Source organism: Balaenoptera physalus (genome assembly GCF_965194825.1).
Source record: "Balaenoptera physalus genome assembly, chromosome: 8".
Classification (NCBI taxonomy): domain Eukaryota; kingdom Metazoa; phylum Chordata; class Mammalia; order Artiodactyla; family Balaenopteridae; genus Balaenoptera; species Balaenoptera physalus.
This window is the reverse complement of record NC_138887.1, coordinates 49,764,095-49,784,196: the sequence shown is the minus strand read 5'-3', so window position 1 is coordinate 49,784,196 and position 20,102 is coordinate 49,764,095. Positions and strand designations below refer to the sequence as shown.

At 38.4% G+C, this 20,102-nt stretch overlaps 1 protein-coding gene across 1 annotated transcript in view; it reads left to right on the top strand.

Annotated features, from left to right (window-relative positions):
* LOC309665899 (uncharacterized protein) overlaps positions 1-20,102 on the top strand; it is a 561,943-nt gene that overhangs the window by 427,318 nt on the left and 114,523 nt on the right. Inside the window, exon 9 of the mRNA XM_082472769.1 lies at positions 17,344-17,512. Coding sequence (XP_082328895.1) covers positions 17,344-17,512 — 169 coding nt within the window. The remainder of the gene's footprint in view (positions 1-17,343; positions 17,513-20,102) is intronic.

Below are 20,102 nucleotides of genomic sequence, written 5' to 3'. Positions count from 1 at the left end.
AAGCATATTCTGATGAAGTATACTATTACAGTTAGTTCTCTTAAATATATTTATATCCCATATACCAAAAAAGAGGCAAAGACTTTGGAGGGAACTGTTAAGCCAGAGTTGAGAGCAAAAGGAAGATTCCATTTATAAAACAGGCAAAACTTACAATACAGATAGAGCAGGAAAAATGCAATACAAAGCATGCCAAAGCACGATCCAAAAATGTGTTGGCAAGATTTCTGGAAGGAGGGTAGTGATGCAAGAGAAAGTTGAAGATACCAAACTGCCAAGAAAGAAAAAGGGCAAAGGGACGTGTTGATAATGTGTGTTGAAATGTCAGGGCCCATAAATAGAGGGTGTTCCAAGAACATTTTTAAAATAATGCTAATAGTTCATCAAGGAGAGCTTGTAGTTTGAATCTCTTTTTAGCTGGGGAATGACCTCTCAGTTCTAAAGCAGTGGTTCTTAAGTGTGGTCCCAGACCAGCATCATGGGCATCCCTTTGGGGAACTTGTTAAAAATACAACACAGTGGGTTGAGGCCCAGAAATCTGCATTTTACAAGACTTGCAGGGATTCTGATGAAGGCTCAAGTCTGGAGCCCACTTTTCCATAGACTGAAGCTATTGTCGCAGAGGTTCAGAAGAATTGGAATGCCTCAGATGAGCCCCCTTAGCTTCCCAGAAACTCTATCTCCAGGACCTGGTGGCATAAGATTGTCTTTCTCTATGGAGCAGGAGGAAACAAGCAGAGGAATATTCTCCATTCTGTGGCGTATCTTCAAAATCACAGTTCATAAATTTGTTTTGGTTTCTCACTGTCCCAGAAATCTGTTCTTTTTTATTGATTATTTTAATAGAAGTGAAAGGCTTTTTCTGCTCTTTGAAAGGAATATTAACTATGTCTATTTTCTCTTAATTATACTAGTGTGAGGCAAACTCCACAATGAACACAAATTCCATGTGGAAATCTTAGAAGATAGGTGTTTTCTAGATGGCAAAGCATTTTGGAAGTACTCTATTTATATGCCATAGAGACCACCATGGTTTTCCTATTGTTAGCTCATATAATCTTTACAATGATAGTTAATATTTATTGAGCATTTGCAGAGGCTAAGCATTGTACAGAGAAAAAACTTACTTAACCCTTAGGTCTATGAGGTAGGTGCTATTATAATTCTCATTTTCTACATGGTGGAACTGTAACTTAAAGAGGTTAAGTAACTTGTCTAAGATCATCCAGTTAAAAAATGTGTGGAAGAGAGGACCTCACTAGATCTGATGCCAGATCTCGTGCCATTAAATTTCCACAGTCTCTGCCTCCCTATGCCCTTTACCTGGACCCAGACAGTCCCCCAAGTTCTTTCTTCTTGATAACTTCCACCACGCATTCTGTTCTGGGGTTTTGTTCACAACCAACATCCACAAAGAAGTGAGACAGCATCCAAATAACCATTTTTCCCCCATCTGTTCCTCTTCTTATACAGAACATAATTATGTAGGGCATATAGTTTTAAGGGCTTTATTGCCCTCATAATGAGAAAACCAGATATCTAAAACTAACAAACATGGGAAAAGTAGCCTTTTTAAAAATATATATATTACTATATTTAATAAATAGATGTCATACTATATTCAGTAAAATAAATTCCTATATTTAATTTTAAAATAAGTATTTTAAAAGTATATTACTAAGGTCTTAAAATGATGTTTTATCATCCCTGAATTCCTTACCATATTGTAAGATAAGTCCCAGGGAGTTTTTCTGGATTTTGTGCATTTTGAGAGAAGGTGGGACGGAGCAGGGGGAGGGGGAACAGGACCAGAGAAATAAGTAGGCACTCTCACATTGTAGCTTGTTCCCGGACTTCCTCACCAGCCCTTTCTTCAACATCACCACCAAGGCCTTCCTTCCTCTCAACTCCTCATCCAACTGGATCCCAATTCCTATCAATTGCATCTTCTAAGTAGCCCTGTATTTGGTGACTTCTTCCTGCTTCCGCTGCTACTGCCTTGGGTATCACCTGATGAAGTTTTGACTTATATACTGAAGGCAATAGAAATATACAGAAAGCATTTAAGGCAAGGAAGTGGCATAATCAGATATGAATTTTAGAGCCATCATTCAGACAGATATGCAGAGGACAGACCTGAAGGGAGACCAGAGGCAAGGGGATGAATGAGATAGGCATGAATTAAAAGAAAGCATGAGAGCACTGAACACGGTGCCAACCTTAGTGTTGGTTTCTGTTCCTTCCCCATTACAAGTTCATCTAATATTCATTGAGTAAATAGTTACTGAGCACTTACCAAATAGTAATGTGTTGCTGGGCTATGGCAATACAACAGAGAAGAACACAGAACACAAAAATACCTCCAGGTAGCTAATGCTTTGTGTTGTTGACTGCCATTACACCTTTACATGAATGAATGCTCTGAGAGACTATTTCACTAAAGAAATGAAGAAAAAAGAGTATTCGTGTGTAGGTCACTGATTTGGGGATGAGGACACAGCACCAAGAGAGTAGAAGTAATGAAGACAAACTTCCCCTATCTTGTGGTCTTAACTAGGTCTTCCCCTAGATAGAAGGGAGATAATTGGCCATTGGTTACCATTAAATAGAGACATATATTCAAATTTTTTAAGTGTGCTGTCATCCAGCCTAGAGTAAGCTCAAGAATGAATAGAATATAGGTCAGCTAAATGTGAATTTGAAAGAAGGAAGACTAAAAGCTTAGCTCTAAAGAAATGTAGGTAGAAGCCTAGGTGAAAGGCTTGTCTCCTCCAGGAGGGTCATGAGGTCATGATGCTTGGGGGTGGATAGTTATCCATAGGGAATCCAAGGATTACATGGTTGAAGAATTGTGGAAGAAAAACAACCATGGTTAGGGTGCTGTGAACAGAACATTGGGCTTGGAAGCAATGAACCGAAGTTGGATTCCCTGCCTTGTCCTGCACAAACTGTATGATCTTGAGCACATGAGGCAATCCTTCTGAGCCTGCTTTCTTGTCTTTAAAATGGACACAATAACACGTATCCTATTCATACCACAGCATAATGTGAAAAGTCAAGATTAGAGTGAGAGGCTAATAAAATGCTATATTTTATTAGTTTTATCTTTATCTCATTATACTGTAAAACAAGCCACTTCAAATTATTTTTTAAGAGAAAGGATATCGATGTATGACTAGAGTGATAGATACACAATATACGTAAAAGAAACTATTACTATTATCCACTACTGTGTGTGCTTAAAATAGGGACCATGTCTTAAATCAGTTTTGAATCCCAAGAGTCTGGCACATAATCAATTATCACTAAATGTTGGTTGGATGAATGAATGAAAGCCACACAAAAAATGAAATGTTACTAATATTCCTAGGGCTGACTCTGGAGAAAGTTATCAGTGGCCTTCCATATCTTTCTAGGGATGGAAAGATGGAGTCATAGAGTCTGTGTGACCTATTTTACAGTAGTTTAAAACTGGTCGGGACTATACCTCAATCTTAATTTGCAGATTTCCCAGTTTCTTGCTACTCAAAGGATACTTCCAGAACAGTCCCAGTCTGCAAGCTGTTTGTTACTGGTCTGTGACAATGTAAGCAGAGAAATTGAGAGTAAGCATTTAGAAATGTTTACAGCAACTTGACAGTGTGATTTTACATCTATTGAATCTTTTAAAAAGTTGGCTTGTATTTTTTGTGTCTTTTAAATTATTTTTTATTGATTCATTTTATTGTATGTTGCAGAAGAATTGGTACATGGCAGAGTGGGGTGAGGGGAGAATAGTCCTTCATTACAGGTAGTCTGAGAAACAATGGCCTGGTTTATTACCCTAGTGCTATCACTAATCTCTCCTTTCAAAAACTATCCATGGCAATATTTAAGATATTGTATCAACTCTAAGTTTTTGTGATTTCTGTAAATTAAAATTGGTTTAAGAGCAGAGAATCAGATTTCGGTTTAGATAATGACCATTATGCTTAGTCCAGGAAGACTAGGGAGCTGGTATCTCATGGTATCATGGAAAAGGTCCAGAAGAGCCAAAATTTTACCCCAGTTCTTCCACCTGCTAATATCATGGCCTTGGGTGAGGACAAACGCTCCGAGACTATTTTCTACTAGTAAAATGGGCATAGTTATTTCTGTATTAAAGGATTTTGAAGCATAAATGGCTCCACAGAGGTTGCCCAGCACAGTATCTGGCACAGAGGGAAAACTAATTTTTGGTGTCATGACAGTTGTTTTGGCAGATCCTCTGGGGAAGGGGATCAGATCATTGGCCTCTGATGGCAGAAAACAGCCCAGATTCTAGTAGACAATTTAGGCTTAAATAGTTCTGACCGTGGCTGCTAGTGTAGACCGATGCTTCCAAGCTTTAATGGCATACGTAACACCTAGGAATCTTATGAAAGTGTAGTATTTAGTAGATCTGGGGCCCGAGAGTCTACATTTCTAAATAGCTTCCGGGTGAAATGGATTCTGCTAGTCCGAAGACAGTACTTAGGGTAGCAGGGCCCTAACTGATGTTCCAATTTTAGCAGGTTAAATACCCAGAGGGCATGCTAGAGCACACATTGCTGGGCCCTGTCCCAGAGTTTCTCATCTAGTAGGTCTTGAGTGTGCCCTGAAAATATGCAACTCTAACAAGTAACACCAGCATTAGGTGATGCCGTAGTTAATGGCTGGGGAACCACACTTTGAGAACCGTTGCCCTGGACCATGAGGCAGAACTCTTGGCTTTTTCATTGCCCTTAAACAAATGACCTGACTTGCCTCAGTTTCCTCATTTATAAAATGAGAATAAACTGAATGATTTGTAAATATCCTTCTAGTTCTAAAATCTATCAATTCCTACTGGACTTTGTCTCAAAAGAAACAAATATGCATTGGTAATTGTGAAATCACGTAAATACGTTTTTACCAATAGTGTTTCCTTCATTCAAAAATGACCATAATGACACAGGTGTACTTATGAACACCTGTCAGCAACTTTTTGCCCTACTGGGATGTGGTAAGGCTAGTTGAGGACTGATTTAAAGAAAAAAAATAGAAGCATTGTTTTCAGAGCCTAGAAGTCTTCATCCTTCTGCCTGCTGTCCTCAAGAAAAACCCAACAAAGAGCTCTTCTTTTTTGACTTAGAATATTCCAGGCTGGTCTTTTTTTTTTTTTTTTTTTTGAATAAATTTTACTTATTTGTGTATATATGTATGTATGTATGTATGTATGTATTGGCTGCGTCGGGTCTTCCTTGCTGCGCGCGGGCTTTCTCTAGTTGTGGCGAGCGGGGGCTACTCTTCGTTGTGGTGCACAGGCTTCTCATTGCGGTGGCTTCTTTTGTTGCGGAGCACGCGCTCTAGGCGCGCAGGCTTCAGTAGTTGCAGTGCGCGGGCTCAGTAGTTGTGGCTCATGGGCTCTAGAGCGCAGGCTCAGTAGTTGTGGCGCACGGGCTTAGTTGCTCCGCGGCATGTGGGATCTTCCCAGACCAGGGCTCGAACCCGTGTCTCCTGCATTGGCAGGCGGATTCTTAACCACTGTGCCATCAGGGAAGCCCTCCAAGCTGGTCTTAATATTGTCATTTAGTGGCCAGAAACTATACTGAGCGCTTGATGTGGATCATCTTATTTAGCCCTCATAACTACTGTAAGAGGTAGTTATTAATCTCATTTTTCTAATTAGAAAACTAAGACTCAGAGATTTAAAGTAAATTACCCAGGTTTACACAGTGGTAGTGATGGAGCTAAAATTAATTCCCAACCAGAGAGATGGCAGAGACCACACTCTTAAACACTGAGCTATAAGGAAGTAGAACAGAGAAGAAGAGAAAAAAAAGAAGAGAGGAGGATGCTGTTTGATGCTTTCAGGGTTGATTATCTGTTTCCTCAACCCTCTCAATCCCTAATAATGGAGAATAGTGACCGAGTCAAAAACTACACTGAGTTTAAAGATCCCAAACACAAAAGAGTACAAATCTCTGATTTCAAGAACATTCTAAACTAATCTCTGAGAACAGAAGTCAGAAGAGTGTTTAGCTCTGGGGGAGAATGGGGGAGTATGGAAAGAAGGGAACTTTCTAGGGTAATGAAAATATCTGGGTAGTGGTCACAAGCGTGTAGATCTATATACATATATATGTATATGCAAAAATTCACTAAGCTGCACACGTAAGATTTGTTCATTTTATTGCATGTTAATTCTACCTCAATAGAAAAGGTACCTGCGAGTAAAATGCATACACAGACACATAAACATATGCCTACATTTTCTATTCAGCCATGTATTAATGATTCCTCACTTAGTTTCTACAGGTCAGTCAGAATTACCACCCCATTTCACAGATAGATTAAGCAAGGTAGAGAGAGAAATCTGTAGGGCATGACTGATTTTCTAGTTCACAGTACTCTTCATAACTTGATATTAATTACAGAGACAATGTGAGCTTTTATGCTTGTGGCTAGACACATTTATAAAAAGGCAAAATTAGATGTAAAATGTATGGCCCCAAGCCATAAATTACACTCTTTTCACCAGTATGTGATTTTATGTAGTGTGTTCAGGATGATTCTAAAGGGATAGTTTATTTCAGTGTACTGCTTTATTTGCTAATATTCAGTTCACCTGTACTTTTCTGATCTTGGCTTGTGATACTATGTCTCCTTATTTCTTTGTAAGGTAATGGAAGATAATTCCCTGAGAATCCCATTTGCTATGTCCATCTAGTAAGGTCACTTAATTTAGTGTCCTCATTTAGTGCCACTCTAAAGTTTAATAATTTTGTTGGCACCAGCACTCTCCCATTTCTCCCCCAATGTATTTTGTGTAATTTATTCTTGTTACAACTCATCCCCCTTCATCTGCCCATAAACTGCAGTCATGATATTTCATGATATTGCCAGCACCATATAATTTACAAACGGCCTCGCCTACCTAAAGGTCTGTTTAGAAAGAAAGAATAAATTGTTTCAGAGAAAGCTCAGTGAAACAAGTGGAATCGGGAAGTTTCATTAGCGAGAGCTCAAAGAAAGAGATTTTTATAGTGGTAGTTTCTTATTCTTAGACAAGGAGCAGACACTTGCAGGGGGGAAATAAAGCCGGCAGCTATTTTCTGTTCCTAATTAAATTGTTTGCCACCAGTAGCAAAATAGAATCTGCCACTATTAAACAGGCAACATCAAGGTAACTGGCACTGGCATCCTAAAAATACTTCAGTGCAAAGATTAATAAGAACGATTCTCAGAGAAAGGACTGCAAACCTAAACAAACAAACAAAAAATAAATGAATACCTCTGAAGTACTTTTTGTGCATGAGAGGTCTGCCTTGAATGTTGAAATTAACAAAAGCCTAGAATTCACAGGAGGCAACATTTTTAACCTGTCCCATTGTATCCAGGTGTCAGGGTGATTCTGAAGAGTGGGTAATTCTCTAAGCTACAGAACAGGAATCTGCTTCTCTCCCCGCACCTGGATGTACAGTTCCTATTAAATGTAACAGGAGTACAAACCATAAGAGAAAAAACCAGATCTGTCTCCTCTACTACGTTAGAATTATGAACTGAATTTTCTACTTTCACTGCATGGGGTTTCATTGAAAATAACTGTGTTATATCTAAATGTACCAGAAAAATAGATATCTTCATTACTGCAAGCTCCTCCTTTTCATTTTCTGTTTTGGAATAGTGTAATACTAGTGTTATTTTAAAATATTTTTAAAATTATAATTTTTATAGAAAGCGTGAGAACTTGAGAGTCTGTCACAGCATTGAGAGAACGTATTTCCCCAGTAAAGATATCATTCTTAAAGGTATGCTTGTCTATTCATGTCATGACTGAGAAATAACGAACAAATAATGCTAAGGTTTAACCGGTGTTTAGAGATTCTCATTTTAAAACACATTCAGATGCTTAAAGAATTAAATAATTCTCCTCCCCCCACCTTGAAATTACAGAATCAAGTGAGGGGGAAAAAATAAGGTGCACTTCCTATAATATTAAGATTTAAATCCTGTAAGATTTACTTCCTAATGCTGCTACCTGATTTCAGTTTCCAGAATAGCAGGAAGCCAAAAAAAACTAAAATAAACAAACAAAAAACACGCCCTCATATTAACGTAGGAACCCCCTGGGGCTGAAACTCAGGAGAGAATCTCACACACTCTCAAATCTCGTATCATTACTTTTCTTTAACATAAGGGGTATGATGGGGCTGAGAAATGTGATTTCTGCTGGCAGAAAAGAGAATGGGATCAGCTCCTGTTATGAACACAGGAAAAAGCCTGTATGACTTTAGAAACCTTGATGTGATTGAAGGTTAGTAAATTTTAGGAGATCTCTCTTGTAAACAATTTTGTACTATTCTTTGATAAGCCACTTCATTTGGCCATCTCAGGATACCAGTGGGGGGCTGGTATTTTTTCCTTGCTGAGTAAATGACATCACACAAGTGGCATACCCCAATAGCAGATCAAAGGAGCAAAGTCCACAGAGCCATGGGCACCTCTAGGATCTGGGAAAGCAGGGGGGAAAGGAAATGAGCATGCAAACTCCCTCTGGTTAGATGGCTTTCATTCGCTGGTGTTTGTTATTTTTATGTTTGTTTTTAAAGAAAGACGTGATCTGTCTTTGAGATTCTGGAAATTAATGTAGGGTGGTTTTCTTCTTTGCGTGAGAAATGTGATTGTAAATGTCACTTCCCTCTGCATTCATGAAATGCTGGTATTAAGAAAATATATCATGATCCACAAAAATCTAGATTCTGATTTTGCTTTGTTAGCTGTTTCACATAAAAAAAATGATATGTTCATAAAGGTGTATACAGATAATTCTACGTATGACTTCATAATCAGCCCTATGTGTGTTCTATTGAAAGACATATAGTACTTAAGAAATACAGTGTATGCCTGTTTTCCTAAGAAAATTAGGGAGTGTATTTAATTAATGTTGAAATGCAATAGAATTCCTATGGAAGTACTTATGACATCCACATGCATACCAAATGAGTTCATTATGATCTGTGTTATTACAGTGAATACCAACTGAATTAATAATGCTGGGACACTCAAAATGAAGTGTTACCAAGTGCTGTAGTATAACAAATATGGTTAAAGATTATGTGATTAAAGTTATTATAAGCTGAGTCTCAATCAAAAGAAAGCAAAAGTCCATCTCTCTTGCAGGGAGTTAGGAGTGGAATCAAACTGCTCTTTCTAAGCGCTGTGATTCTTAACTTTGAACAGTCCCTTAAAGTCTTTTCCCACGTACTATAATCAGTTAAATTACCTTGGTTTGAAGCGGCAGAGAAGGTGGGTGAGGGCGGGTGGAATACTGTGGTCGGGGTGGGAGGTAGGTGGGGGGAGGAGCAACTGATGTACCTCAGGAATTCAGCAAGTTGGAAGTGTACGTTTGATTTTCTGTACTTTGCATATTAAGAAAAGGAGTTTTCAGCTTAATTATTCTCCTCTAATGACAAGCTTATTAAAATAACTATTTAATATACATTTCAGGACAGTGAGGTAATGATAAACAAGGATAGTTTGTTTAGTTTTCTAGCTGAAGTCCCACTTTTCTGTGTCAGACATTCCATAACAATTTCTAAAATAAATTATTTTTAATAATGTACCCCAACTGTATTTGTGTAAATTATCGCTGCACATGCTGTTGTAGAAAAGCTGGGCTCTACATTTGCATTGTATTACTTATGCACTTAGATGTAATACATCGTAACAATTCATATCTATCGTAGATTTAGTAAGATGTGAAGGCATAAGTGGATTTAATCAGACATGTAATTATTTTTATGCCTCCAACTCAAAAATATGCATAAATGAATTTATGGTTATTTGGCAATCAGTGAAAATGGTCTTTATAAATGTTGAAACAGCTGCTGGCAAATATATTTGCAAAAGAAGGAAAACGGCACTTATCTTCTTGTCGGGTAAATGATAAAGGAATTATTGTTAGCTGTATTCAGTACCCTAGGTGTTAAATATTTGCCTCATCATCCTTAATATCACATAAACATACATTGAACAGAAGAAAACCTTCCATTTCTTTCCTTCTGTAATAATGGAGCACATTTTTTCATAAGAGGATTTTTAGAACACATCTGTATCCTAAAAAGCTTTTTTTCTAAGCCTGAGCAGTTTCTGTCATGCTGTTTGACTTTTACATTCCCATTTATTCTATTATTTGTGGTATCATTCCAGTTCTTAAGATAGAATACTCTCATTTAAAATAGTGGGGCATGATAATGCACTCACTTCTGTCAAATATGTTGATTTCTGGTGTCTATTAGGATTTCTCACTGTTGCTTTTACAATGGCTTTAAGACATTTGTAAAACTTCTCTGCCTCAGAGAGTAAAATGCAATCCTTGTACTACCAGGTTATGATTACTTCGTTGTGTTGAAATATCTAATAAATTACATATCAGTAAATGTCGATCTTGGACAAATACCCCAAGAAAATCTAATTTTCCTGAAGTGCATCTTTTTTCATTCTTTCAAGTTTTCAGTTTGAATTTAGTGCCTTTGACTGGTGAAAAATTAATAGTCCCAGCACCTGAAATTTTCTCTGTAACCTGTAGCAGAGAAAAAGTCTAGACCTCTCCAATGTGTCAATTATGACCCTGATAGATTACCATATGAGGAATTATTTCATTTTTCTTGGATCAAATATAAAACAGCTATAATATATTTAAGTTGTACTGAAGCAGGCACACTGAAGACACTCCTGCACACAGCGCGAGGGCAGGCAACATAAATAAAGCTGTCACTCCCTCTACAAGGTGAGCTTGGATTTGAGCATGCATCTGGGTTTTATGCAAATGATGATTTCCAATGCTAACCATTTAGGTGATACTCAAATAGTAACATACCACTGACTTAAAAGTCACTTGCATCCGACTTTTGTAAATCACGGGGTTCTCTTTCGCTCAGGTGTGTTGTTTCAGTGATCAGTAGCATTTCCAATAAATTATACACTGACCAGTTGGAAGAGCTTTTGCCTGTTTTTGGAGCAAACTCTGTGCAAACCTCATCTGTCAGATGCTGCACTCCCAGCCCTCAGCCCCCTCGCCGAGTTTGCTGAGTTCCTTGGCAAACGACAGAGTGCCCTCTGTTGATGGAAAAAGGAATGCTCAGCGCAGGACACACGGAGAAGCTTTCCGATAAGAGGTTGCAAAGCTGCAATTAGCCGGTAAACATTTGTGACCGAAAAACCACATTTTAAACTCTAAAAATATTGATTTAATGGACACTGACAGAGTACAAACTGTTGCAGATTCAGAGTTCAGAGGCAGTTGTAGGATTATATCTATTTACACACACACACACGCGCGTGCGCACGCGCGCGCACACACACACACACACACACACACTCTGCTAATTTTTCAGTTCCTACATACCTGGAAATGCTAGGTAGGATGACTTCTTTTTATTCTGTGTAGATATTGATTTACCTACACACGCTTGTGTTTCCATTCAAATATTTCTGAAGCTGAATTGGAAACTTGGCATGAATAATAATGTTAAATGCTCAGGATCTATAATTTAAATAATTTTTAAAGTGAACAACTATAACAAATAACTCCAATGAACAGGGAGATTTCTAATTCCCTCAGGCTCAAGGAGGGACGGGCGTGTTTAGACAGAAAGCAAAACTGCGGAGAGCAGCCTCTAGTGCTGTCCCTGCAGGGCGAGAAAATTGGATAACCTGGTTTGCTCTTATGGCTTTCAAGCGAAGTTCTAGTGAGCCCTTATAAAACAGTAAACTTTATTGCAATTTTAAAGCAGTCCTTCACTGATGGGTACTCACCTCTTCATTTCTATATTTCCATTTACTTTGTATTGGAAGGTTGGGCGGGATGGAATAAAATCTCACAGAAGTGACAGCTTTCCATTTTAAAGCCATTTCATATGTTAATGAGTTTAAAAGCAAACATGAAAAATATTAACTTACACCAAAATACTTACAGGAAACATTTTAAATTGTGTGACTTTCTTGCCTGTTTTGGAGAAAGACACTGAAGTTGCTATTGCATGTCTTCTGCCTGAGAGATTGAATTGGGGGGGATCTTTGTGTATTTTAGATACTCCTGTAGCTGCTCTTGTACTTAAACCTGAGTATCTGCAACCACAAAATAAACCTAATGTAGGAGTTTGATTGCAATCTTCAATTCCACTGTTACAAAAGGAGAGTTTTCTTTCTTTTCTGAGGTTCCATTTGCAAATGCTAAATGAAATTGAGAGTTAATAAATTAATCTTTATGCTGTTGCCAAATGACAGTGCTACCAATAAAAGGAGGGGAGATGTTAAATTGGTTTTTCCAGATATGTTATCAGTACTGATGAAATTGATCAGATAAATTACTCAGTACTATTCATTTTCCTTACAGAGAGGTTAAGAGGTTGTTTTTTTGTTTTGTTTCGTTTTTAAGTAGTTTGCTGATCCTTGACTTCTATATACCCACTCTTTATGTATTTGAAATAACTTTGTTAATGTGAATTCAAATATTTTTCACAAGATTTGTTTGCATAAGTATGGGACATATGCCGAGGAAATAATTTAAAACATGAGTTGAAATTCTCAGTGACCATGGTCTGACGAATGGGCTTGGTGATGCCTCAGAGGTTGACATACACAGTCCAAATAGCTGGATGAAAATTTAAAATTCAGTTCGTTGGCATGGCTGAGATTGCAGCTCACTAGAACCTCTGTATTAGGAGGAATTGCAAACAGAGGAGAATGAGATCCTGTTGTATCACAAGATTGACAGTGCACTGGAGTTTGTTAAGATTCCAAACTGTTTTATCAATAGTCCCTAAACGTGCCTCCTACTTATACCCATCTTAGCTCTTGTACTTTGACGTGGTATTTCTTTAGCTTTTTTTTTTTCCAAAGCAATATAATGTGGGTTTTTTTGGGGGGTGGCTCAAGAATATAATTATCTCATTTCTGTTTCTTTTTTTCAAACAATAAAATTAACACTTAAACAGGGCCAGAGAACAGAACCTAAGTGTGGTAAACACTTTATTTTTTTTGTTGCTTAACAATGGAAAAACAACACAATTATCAAAATGGAGATATATAAAAAATGAAAATAAAGTTCCCAACATTTTTTGCTTTGCTTCCATCCTTTAATTGAAGCTTGAAACTAAAAAAAATTTACACTTAAAGGAAAACCAGGTTTTAAAAATTAGAAAATAGCTAAACTTGTCATAATTTGCTTTTACATTTTGTAAATAGTATTTAACTTTTTAAAGATTTCTCCTTTTCCCAAATAATTTTGTTATTTACAGGAATTGAATTGTAAAATAATCTCATGGCACTTACAATATTTATAAAGCAAAGTTAAAGAGGTGCTAAATATTTTAGAAACAGCCCACCAGAGGGCAGTCAGCTTTTAGTGTAACAGATTTGAAATAGATAAATGTATTGCTATGGTTTAATTTTAAGTAAAATATCTATTTAAATTACATTTCTTTTTGCATCTACAAGTTGAACAAAATAAAAGGCATGACTTCAGATTGAGAAGGTTAAGGCTTCAAACATTTTGAGGAAAAACTATTAAAGGGCGAATAATTCTAACTTCTGCCCTTTGTGCACCCTCACACACAATTCTTCCATTGTGATATTTATATTTGGTTATAAAGTAAGATTTGTTTTGATTTGAGATGCCTTGGGACATTAATATTTTTTAATCAATACAGACTTTAGGACAAGCTCTTATTGAGAGAGACAAAGACAGAGACAAACTGCGAGGGGGCGAGCAGAGAGGGAGGAAGGGAAGGAGGTCAAGAGAAGAAAGGTTTAGTTTTCTTGTTCACCTCTGTCTCTTATTAATTCCAAATGCAGCTAGTATGGTTTTAATGGTGAACAGTGTGCTTAATAATATGTATTGTACAGATTATACAGAGGAAATTCTGGACCCTGTGGTTGGAGATTAGAGAATCAATCCATGGTTTGTTTCTTCATGCAGATACCATGGGTGTGGGCACTAAACGTCCTCTCGTTATCTTAATAGTTAGAGATAATATTATCCCTTTTGAAGAGGAGTTTAAAAACACTGAGATTCTTGTACATACAGTTTGTTTAAAATAAGGAAGAGCCATTAAGGTTTGGATAATATTTTGTCATTGTTGTCATTGTTATTTGCAAAACTGTGGTTGTCACAATTCTAAGCCCTAGAAACAAAATGTTCCCTCTAAAGCCTGCAAAAGAGACCATGAGTAATAACAATTCCTTATGAGGGCTTGGGTGCTTTTAGATGTTCACTTGCTTGCTTTTGTATAATAATCCTACAAGATATTGAGACCCTGGTTAAATGACTTGGCTAAGATAACAGAACTGAGACTTAGATCTCGTCATCTTCTTCACTAACTTGCCTTGGAATTCAGAAACCCAAGAAAGAAGCTAGAGTTGTGGGGTGTTTTCCCCCAGGGTTTTTAATTTGCTTTTATTGTTTTTGTCAAAATGGAAACCAAATTTTTGTGATTATAAAAATCGCCTATGTTTACTAGAAAATAATGATCTCACAATCACAGAGATTAACACTCTTAACATTATGATGTATATGCTTCCAGATATTTCCTCTCTGCATATGTACATATTTACAAAAATGGAATCAGAGTGTACACCCTGTTCTTCTATTCATATGTCAATATATCATGGACACCTTTTCACATCATGTACATAATAAAAACTACCATCTACTGAGTGCGCACCACGCGCTGGACACCCTTCTAAGCATTTTACATGAGTTATTGCGTTAATTCTCACATATCCCTAGGAAGTAGGTAATATTATTTCCCTCATTTTGTAGAAGATGGAAGAGACTAATTACCGAGTGACACGCAAAGCTCATATCTTGACCCTTTGGCTTTTTAAGGGCTTTAAAGTATTCTGCTGTATGAACCATTTAACTATTCTCCATTGGTGGGCAGCTCCAAATTTCTGAAAAGCAGAATTTCCAGAAAGGGGAATTCTAGTATCCAGACTAGTATACTCTGACCTATACAGGTAGACCCTAAACCATTCTCAAGTTTTTTTTAATCCCACTATCTTCTTAGAACTTCCTTTTTCCTCTCCACTTATTCCCGAAAAATGACTCAGATCCATTTTTCAGGGCTTCCGAACCTACCTCTTATCACTGCCACTGAGAGACAGTAGCTCCAACTCAGGAGTGAGATGCCCAGAATTTGAACCTTGACTATGCTATTTACCAACGGGGTGACCTTAAGTATTACTTAATCTCCCCAAGCTGCATTTTTCTTATCAGCAAAGTGAGGAAAACTACCTACTTCACAGAACTCTTTGGGAAATGGCATATGCAAAGTGCCTGGCAAGTAGTAAGTTTTCAATAAACGTGGGAGAGAAATGCCCCCCTAACTGCTTGATTGGAAACCTCAATCAAGGTGAAAGAGAGAGAGAACAGTGCATCCTACATTGTTATAAAGACAAACTCCCATCTCAATATTAGACTTCTGTGTCTAAGGACTCCGAGAATTCCAAGTTACAGTCTCCTTATCTTGAGCCACACGTGAAGGAAACTTGAAGTGAATCCCCTTCTTGAGTATTTTTGAATAGAAATTTTTAGATGAAGCAAATTTGAAAGAAACCCAAACAAAAATTTCTTGGAGAGATTTTTTTTTTCTGCCATCCAATTCAATAAAGCTGTGGGAGAAAGAGGGCTGAAGGAGAGCAAAGTAAACTATAAATCCCTTTCCTGACATCCTTCTTCTTGGAGTGTCTATAAATACTAAATTACGAAGATTTGAAATACGTACTGAAGACTCACGCTCCATCACCTATGTTCCAGGACTGTTTAATTAGAGCCCGTGCCAAGATGATAATTCCAAGTCCGTTCCTCAAAATGATTTCTGTTTCAAACGTAAGCCTCCACCATTAGTTGGCCCAGCTCAGTGAATGTCAGAACTTGAGATGATGAGTTCCCAAGCCCACTGTTAGCAGGTAGAGCCAGAGCTGTAAGCTAAAACATTAGTGTCGTTCTTCTGAGCATTTAGGCTGTGGAATTGCTCCTGATGTGCACAGGGCTCTTCATTAATTGCAGTTGCCCCACAGTAAGACCGAGCGTGACCCACTCTCAGAGACAAAGGTGCTGATGAGAACTTGCCCAAATTGCACAGAATGGCGGAAATCCACATAGCGCCTGGTCTGAGTCTTGGTCGTGAATACCAATGGGTAAGCCACGTCTATCATGGACATTTTCCATTTATTTGTAGGAGAAATCCCTGAGCCCACACCAAAAATAGTACTTGATTAATGGGCACCCTTTGGGATTAAAAAAAATGAATTCAGCAGCAAGTTCTCTCTGGATGCCTGTCCAGCTCCTGCCGTCCTTAGTCAGGAACATGGTCAATAGAACAAACCTTAGTGAAGAAGTTAATCCCCAGGAGCCTGGATAGCCTGAGTTCTCACAAACCTCGTCTCATGCACTTTTCACAATAATCCTCATAATCTGGCATTTTACTGATGAGGCAGTTGAAATACAGGTTATGACATGTGACCAAGCTTTAAAAGTCAGCTCATATGGTATTACAACTCTGAGTGACAGAGTCGATGCTCAGATTCAGGTCTTTTGACTCTAAGCTCTGTACTTTTTCAATAATTGTGCAGCTGCTTTCCCCCGTGGATTTTCCAAAAGCTACCAATTAATGAAGTCCTCACAGGGCCCTGGGGAAGGCAAGGGACTTCGGTGTTAAGAGCCTGCTGGTTTCTCCTCCACTGGGGATGATCAAAGGTACTAAAATACACATCAAAAGTAGTATGTATGAGTCTTATTTTTACTGCCTGTACTTCAGAAAGTGATGAATATCAATCCACCTGCCGACATTTAGGACTGAAAAAATCCTGAAGTAATCTCATGGGCCCCTTTCTGTCTTTTTTTGTCAATACAACAACCCCTGGATTTATATAGGAAGTGTTCAAAAGGCCCCAGGATCACTATCAAGAACTGCATCCAATTACTAACCTATTAGGTAAAACTGTTGTTCTAACTAGCTCTGAGTGTAAGCCGAAGAAAAGCCACAGGAGAAATGCCTAGAAGGTTTTCCACCTTGGTACTGTGGTCGCTAAGCAGATGTGCTTCCTCTTCTAATCTTTTAGCATTTAAATTTTACTCTGTCTTCAGAGAGATGGTTAATTTTCCTGTGCTTCGTTTTCAAGTTTCTAGAGCTCAGTGGCTGTCTCTCTTTAAGGCATAATGAAGCAAAGTTTTTCCCACAAAGTGTCGATCAGGATAGGCTAGTGTCAATACCAGACAATCCCCAAATCTCAACGACCTCACAAGACAGCGGTTCATTGCTCACTCACATGACATGTCCATCTCCATTTGTCTAGGGACTCTGCTTCGTGTGGTTCTCATGCGAGACCTGGCTGACAGAAAAGCCACTATCTGGAACATTCTGGTCACTGTGTCTGAGGGAAGGCAAGCTCTGCAGGGGCTCCCAGCAACAATACTCCAGTCTGGAAGTGACTGTTCCTTCTTGCATCTCTTTCATATGAACAGGTAAGATGGCCTTATCCTACCCACACAAGAGGGCCGGAAAGCGTGGTCCCAGTGGAGCAGAAAGCTGGAGAGAGTCAACACGCACTACTCATTGCTGGTGCTACCCAGAAAGTCTTTGCATTTTAGAAACAAAAAAAGTCTCTTTTCAAGATTTTATGTTCTTCAGACTCTTGTCTTTTGCACATTCCTGTTCACTCGAGAACCATTTAAAATATTATAAGATGTATACGTGAAAGGAAATTTGGGAAATAGGAACACAGATTTTGAGATGTCCGTTTTCTACCACCCATTCAGAACATAACATCCTAACCTTCATTCTTTCATCCCTGTATTTAGTCTTGCAGAGAAGTACTGAGCGTCAGGGAGGCAACAGGGAGCCAGCACACAGCCTGACAGTGTGTCGGGTGACAACCCTGCAGGTCACCACTACACAGTGTGACAGGAGGCTAAGGTGCCAGAAACCTCAGAATCACACCCAACCCAGCTGGGGTGTCCAGGGAGGCTTCCTGGAGGATGTTACATCTAGGCTACGATAGGAAGGAGGACATAATACACTTGGTGCATTTCCTTTCCATCTTCTCCCCCCAAACCTGGTTTGTTATTTTTACAATTGTGAGAACACTCTTTAGCCAAGTTTGCGTACTGCTGTTAGGTAAGGAAATTATGGTATGCCAACTCAATAGACTATGTAGCCATCAAAGTGACAATTATTGCCTCTTTGTTATTATTAAATAAAGGGACTAGATCTAGAAGACAACATGAAAAATGGAGACACTTGAGACTTAATTGTGGGATTGTGGGTAAAGTTTTATTGTTAAGAATTTTTAGCATGACTGTAGTGTTTGCATGTTACAGTTAGAATGTAAGGCGATACATGTACACACACACACACACACACACACACACACACTCACAGGACAGTCCTTTAAGTGTGGCCTCAGTGTCCCTGCCAGAGAAGAATTCTGAATCTATTTAGCTTAGACGTTTTTATACTTTTAATTTTGTGCCTTAATTTCTAAATCTGTTAAACGAATGATTTTCTGTGAATCATCCATGGTGCAAAGATTAAGATTTGAAACCTGGTTTTACCTATCTTCTAAATGCTGATGACTACAAATTTATAAATCTAGCTTTAGATGCAGATATATCCAACCCCCTACTCAACATCTCTGCTTAAATGTCTAATAGAAATTTTGAGCTCAGCAAGTCCAAAATGGGAGTCCAGCTTTCCACTCGCCTCCAATCCTGTTCTACCTGCCGCCCTCCCCATCCCAGTGGGTGTCAACTCTACCCGTCCATCCACTCAGGTCAGAACTCTTGATATAATCCTCCTTGACTCTTCTCTCTCAAAACCCTCATCCAGTAGGTTAGGAAATCCTATTGGCTCTGCCTTCAAAATAAACCCAAACCTCTGACCACCTTTCTCACTTGCCTTGCTGCCCCAGGTCAGAACCACTGTCTCCCTGGACTAGATGCTGAAATAACTTCCTAATGGATCTCACTGTTCATACCCTTGCTCCCCGCAGACTATTCTCAGCACCACAACCAGAATGATCTCTGATAAAATCTGTTGCATGATGTCAAGTTTCTGCGCAAAGCCTTCCGATGGCCCCCATGAAAGCCGGTGTCCTTACAGTAATTCTAAATGACCCTGCAATTACCTTGCTGGCTTCTCTCCCTCCTCTCCTCCCTCATTCTGTCCCAGCCACAGTGGTCTCTCTGCTATCCCTTGAACAAACCAGCATAATTCTACCTTAGGATATTGGCTTTAGCTTTTCCTCTTGCTGGAACCCTCTTTCTCCTAAATATCTGCTTGGCTCAGTCCTAGGTTTTTGACAAGTCTCTCCTCAAATCTCACCCCAGTGAGGCCTCTATTGACCCTTTATTTTTTTACACTTTCTTCTGCACTCCTTCCTGCCCTAGCACCCCTGTAACATTTCACATATAGAATCAAACATACCACAGAATTCACTTGTACATTTCCTGTTTATTGTCTGCTGGCGCATCAGCTTCTCTGGGATGGGGATCTCTGTTTCATTCATGAATTATCTCAAACATGTAGAGCACATAGTAGATGTCCAATAAGGGCTGTGAATAAATGAATTAAAGGGAAGAGAGAATCTACACCTTTTCTACAGAAGATTTCTACAGGCAAATCTTCAAATTAAGATGCTGAAAAAAGATTTATTTTAAAAGTATCTTTCTAAGAGGGAAAGCCAGAAAGGCCAAGCAAACGACACAAAACTAGGTCTTTAGATTGTTAACTTTTTAACTGAGAGAAATCCACATTGCAACAGTTTACTTCCAGTAAAACGACAGCATATGAACAAAATTCATAAATGCAGAATTTTATGGTGCTGATACAAAAAAACATATGTTAACTAAGATCAAGCTTGTACTTTTATTTCTCAGTATTTTATTGCCTTAGCCAGGATGTCAACTGACTACATAAATTTCAAACATTAAGAGGTACAAATCAATTCACTAAAATATCTGTCAACTCACTGAAATATCTGCATTTATTAAATTTGATGTATTGCAACCTACAGGGAAAAAATATTTGTGGCAGAAACTCAAAAATAATTGAATA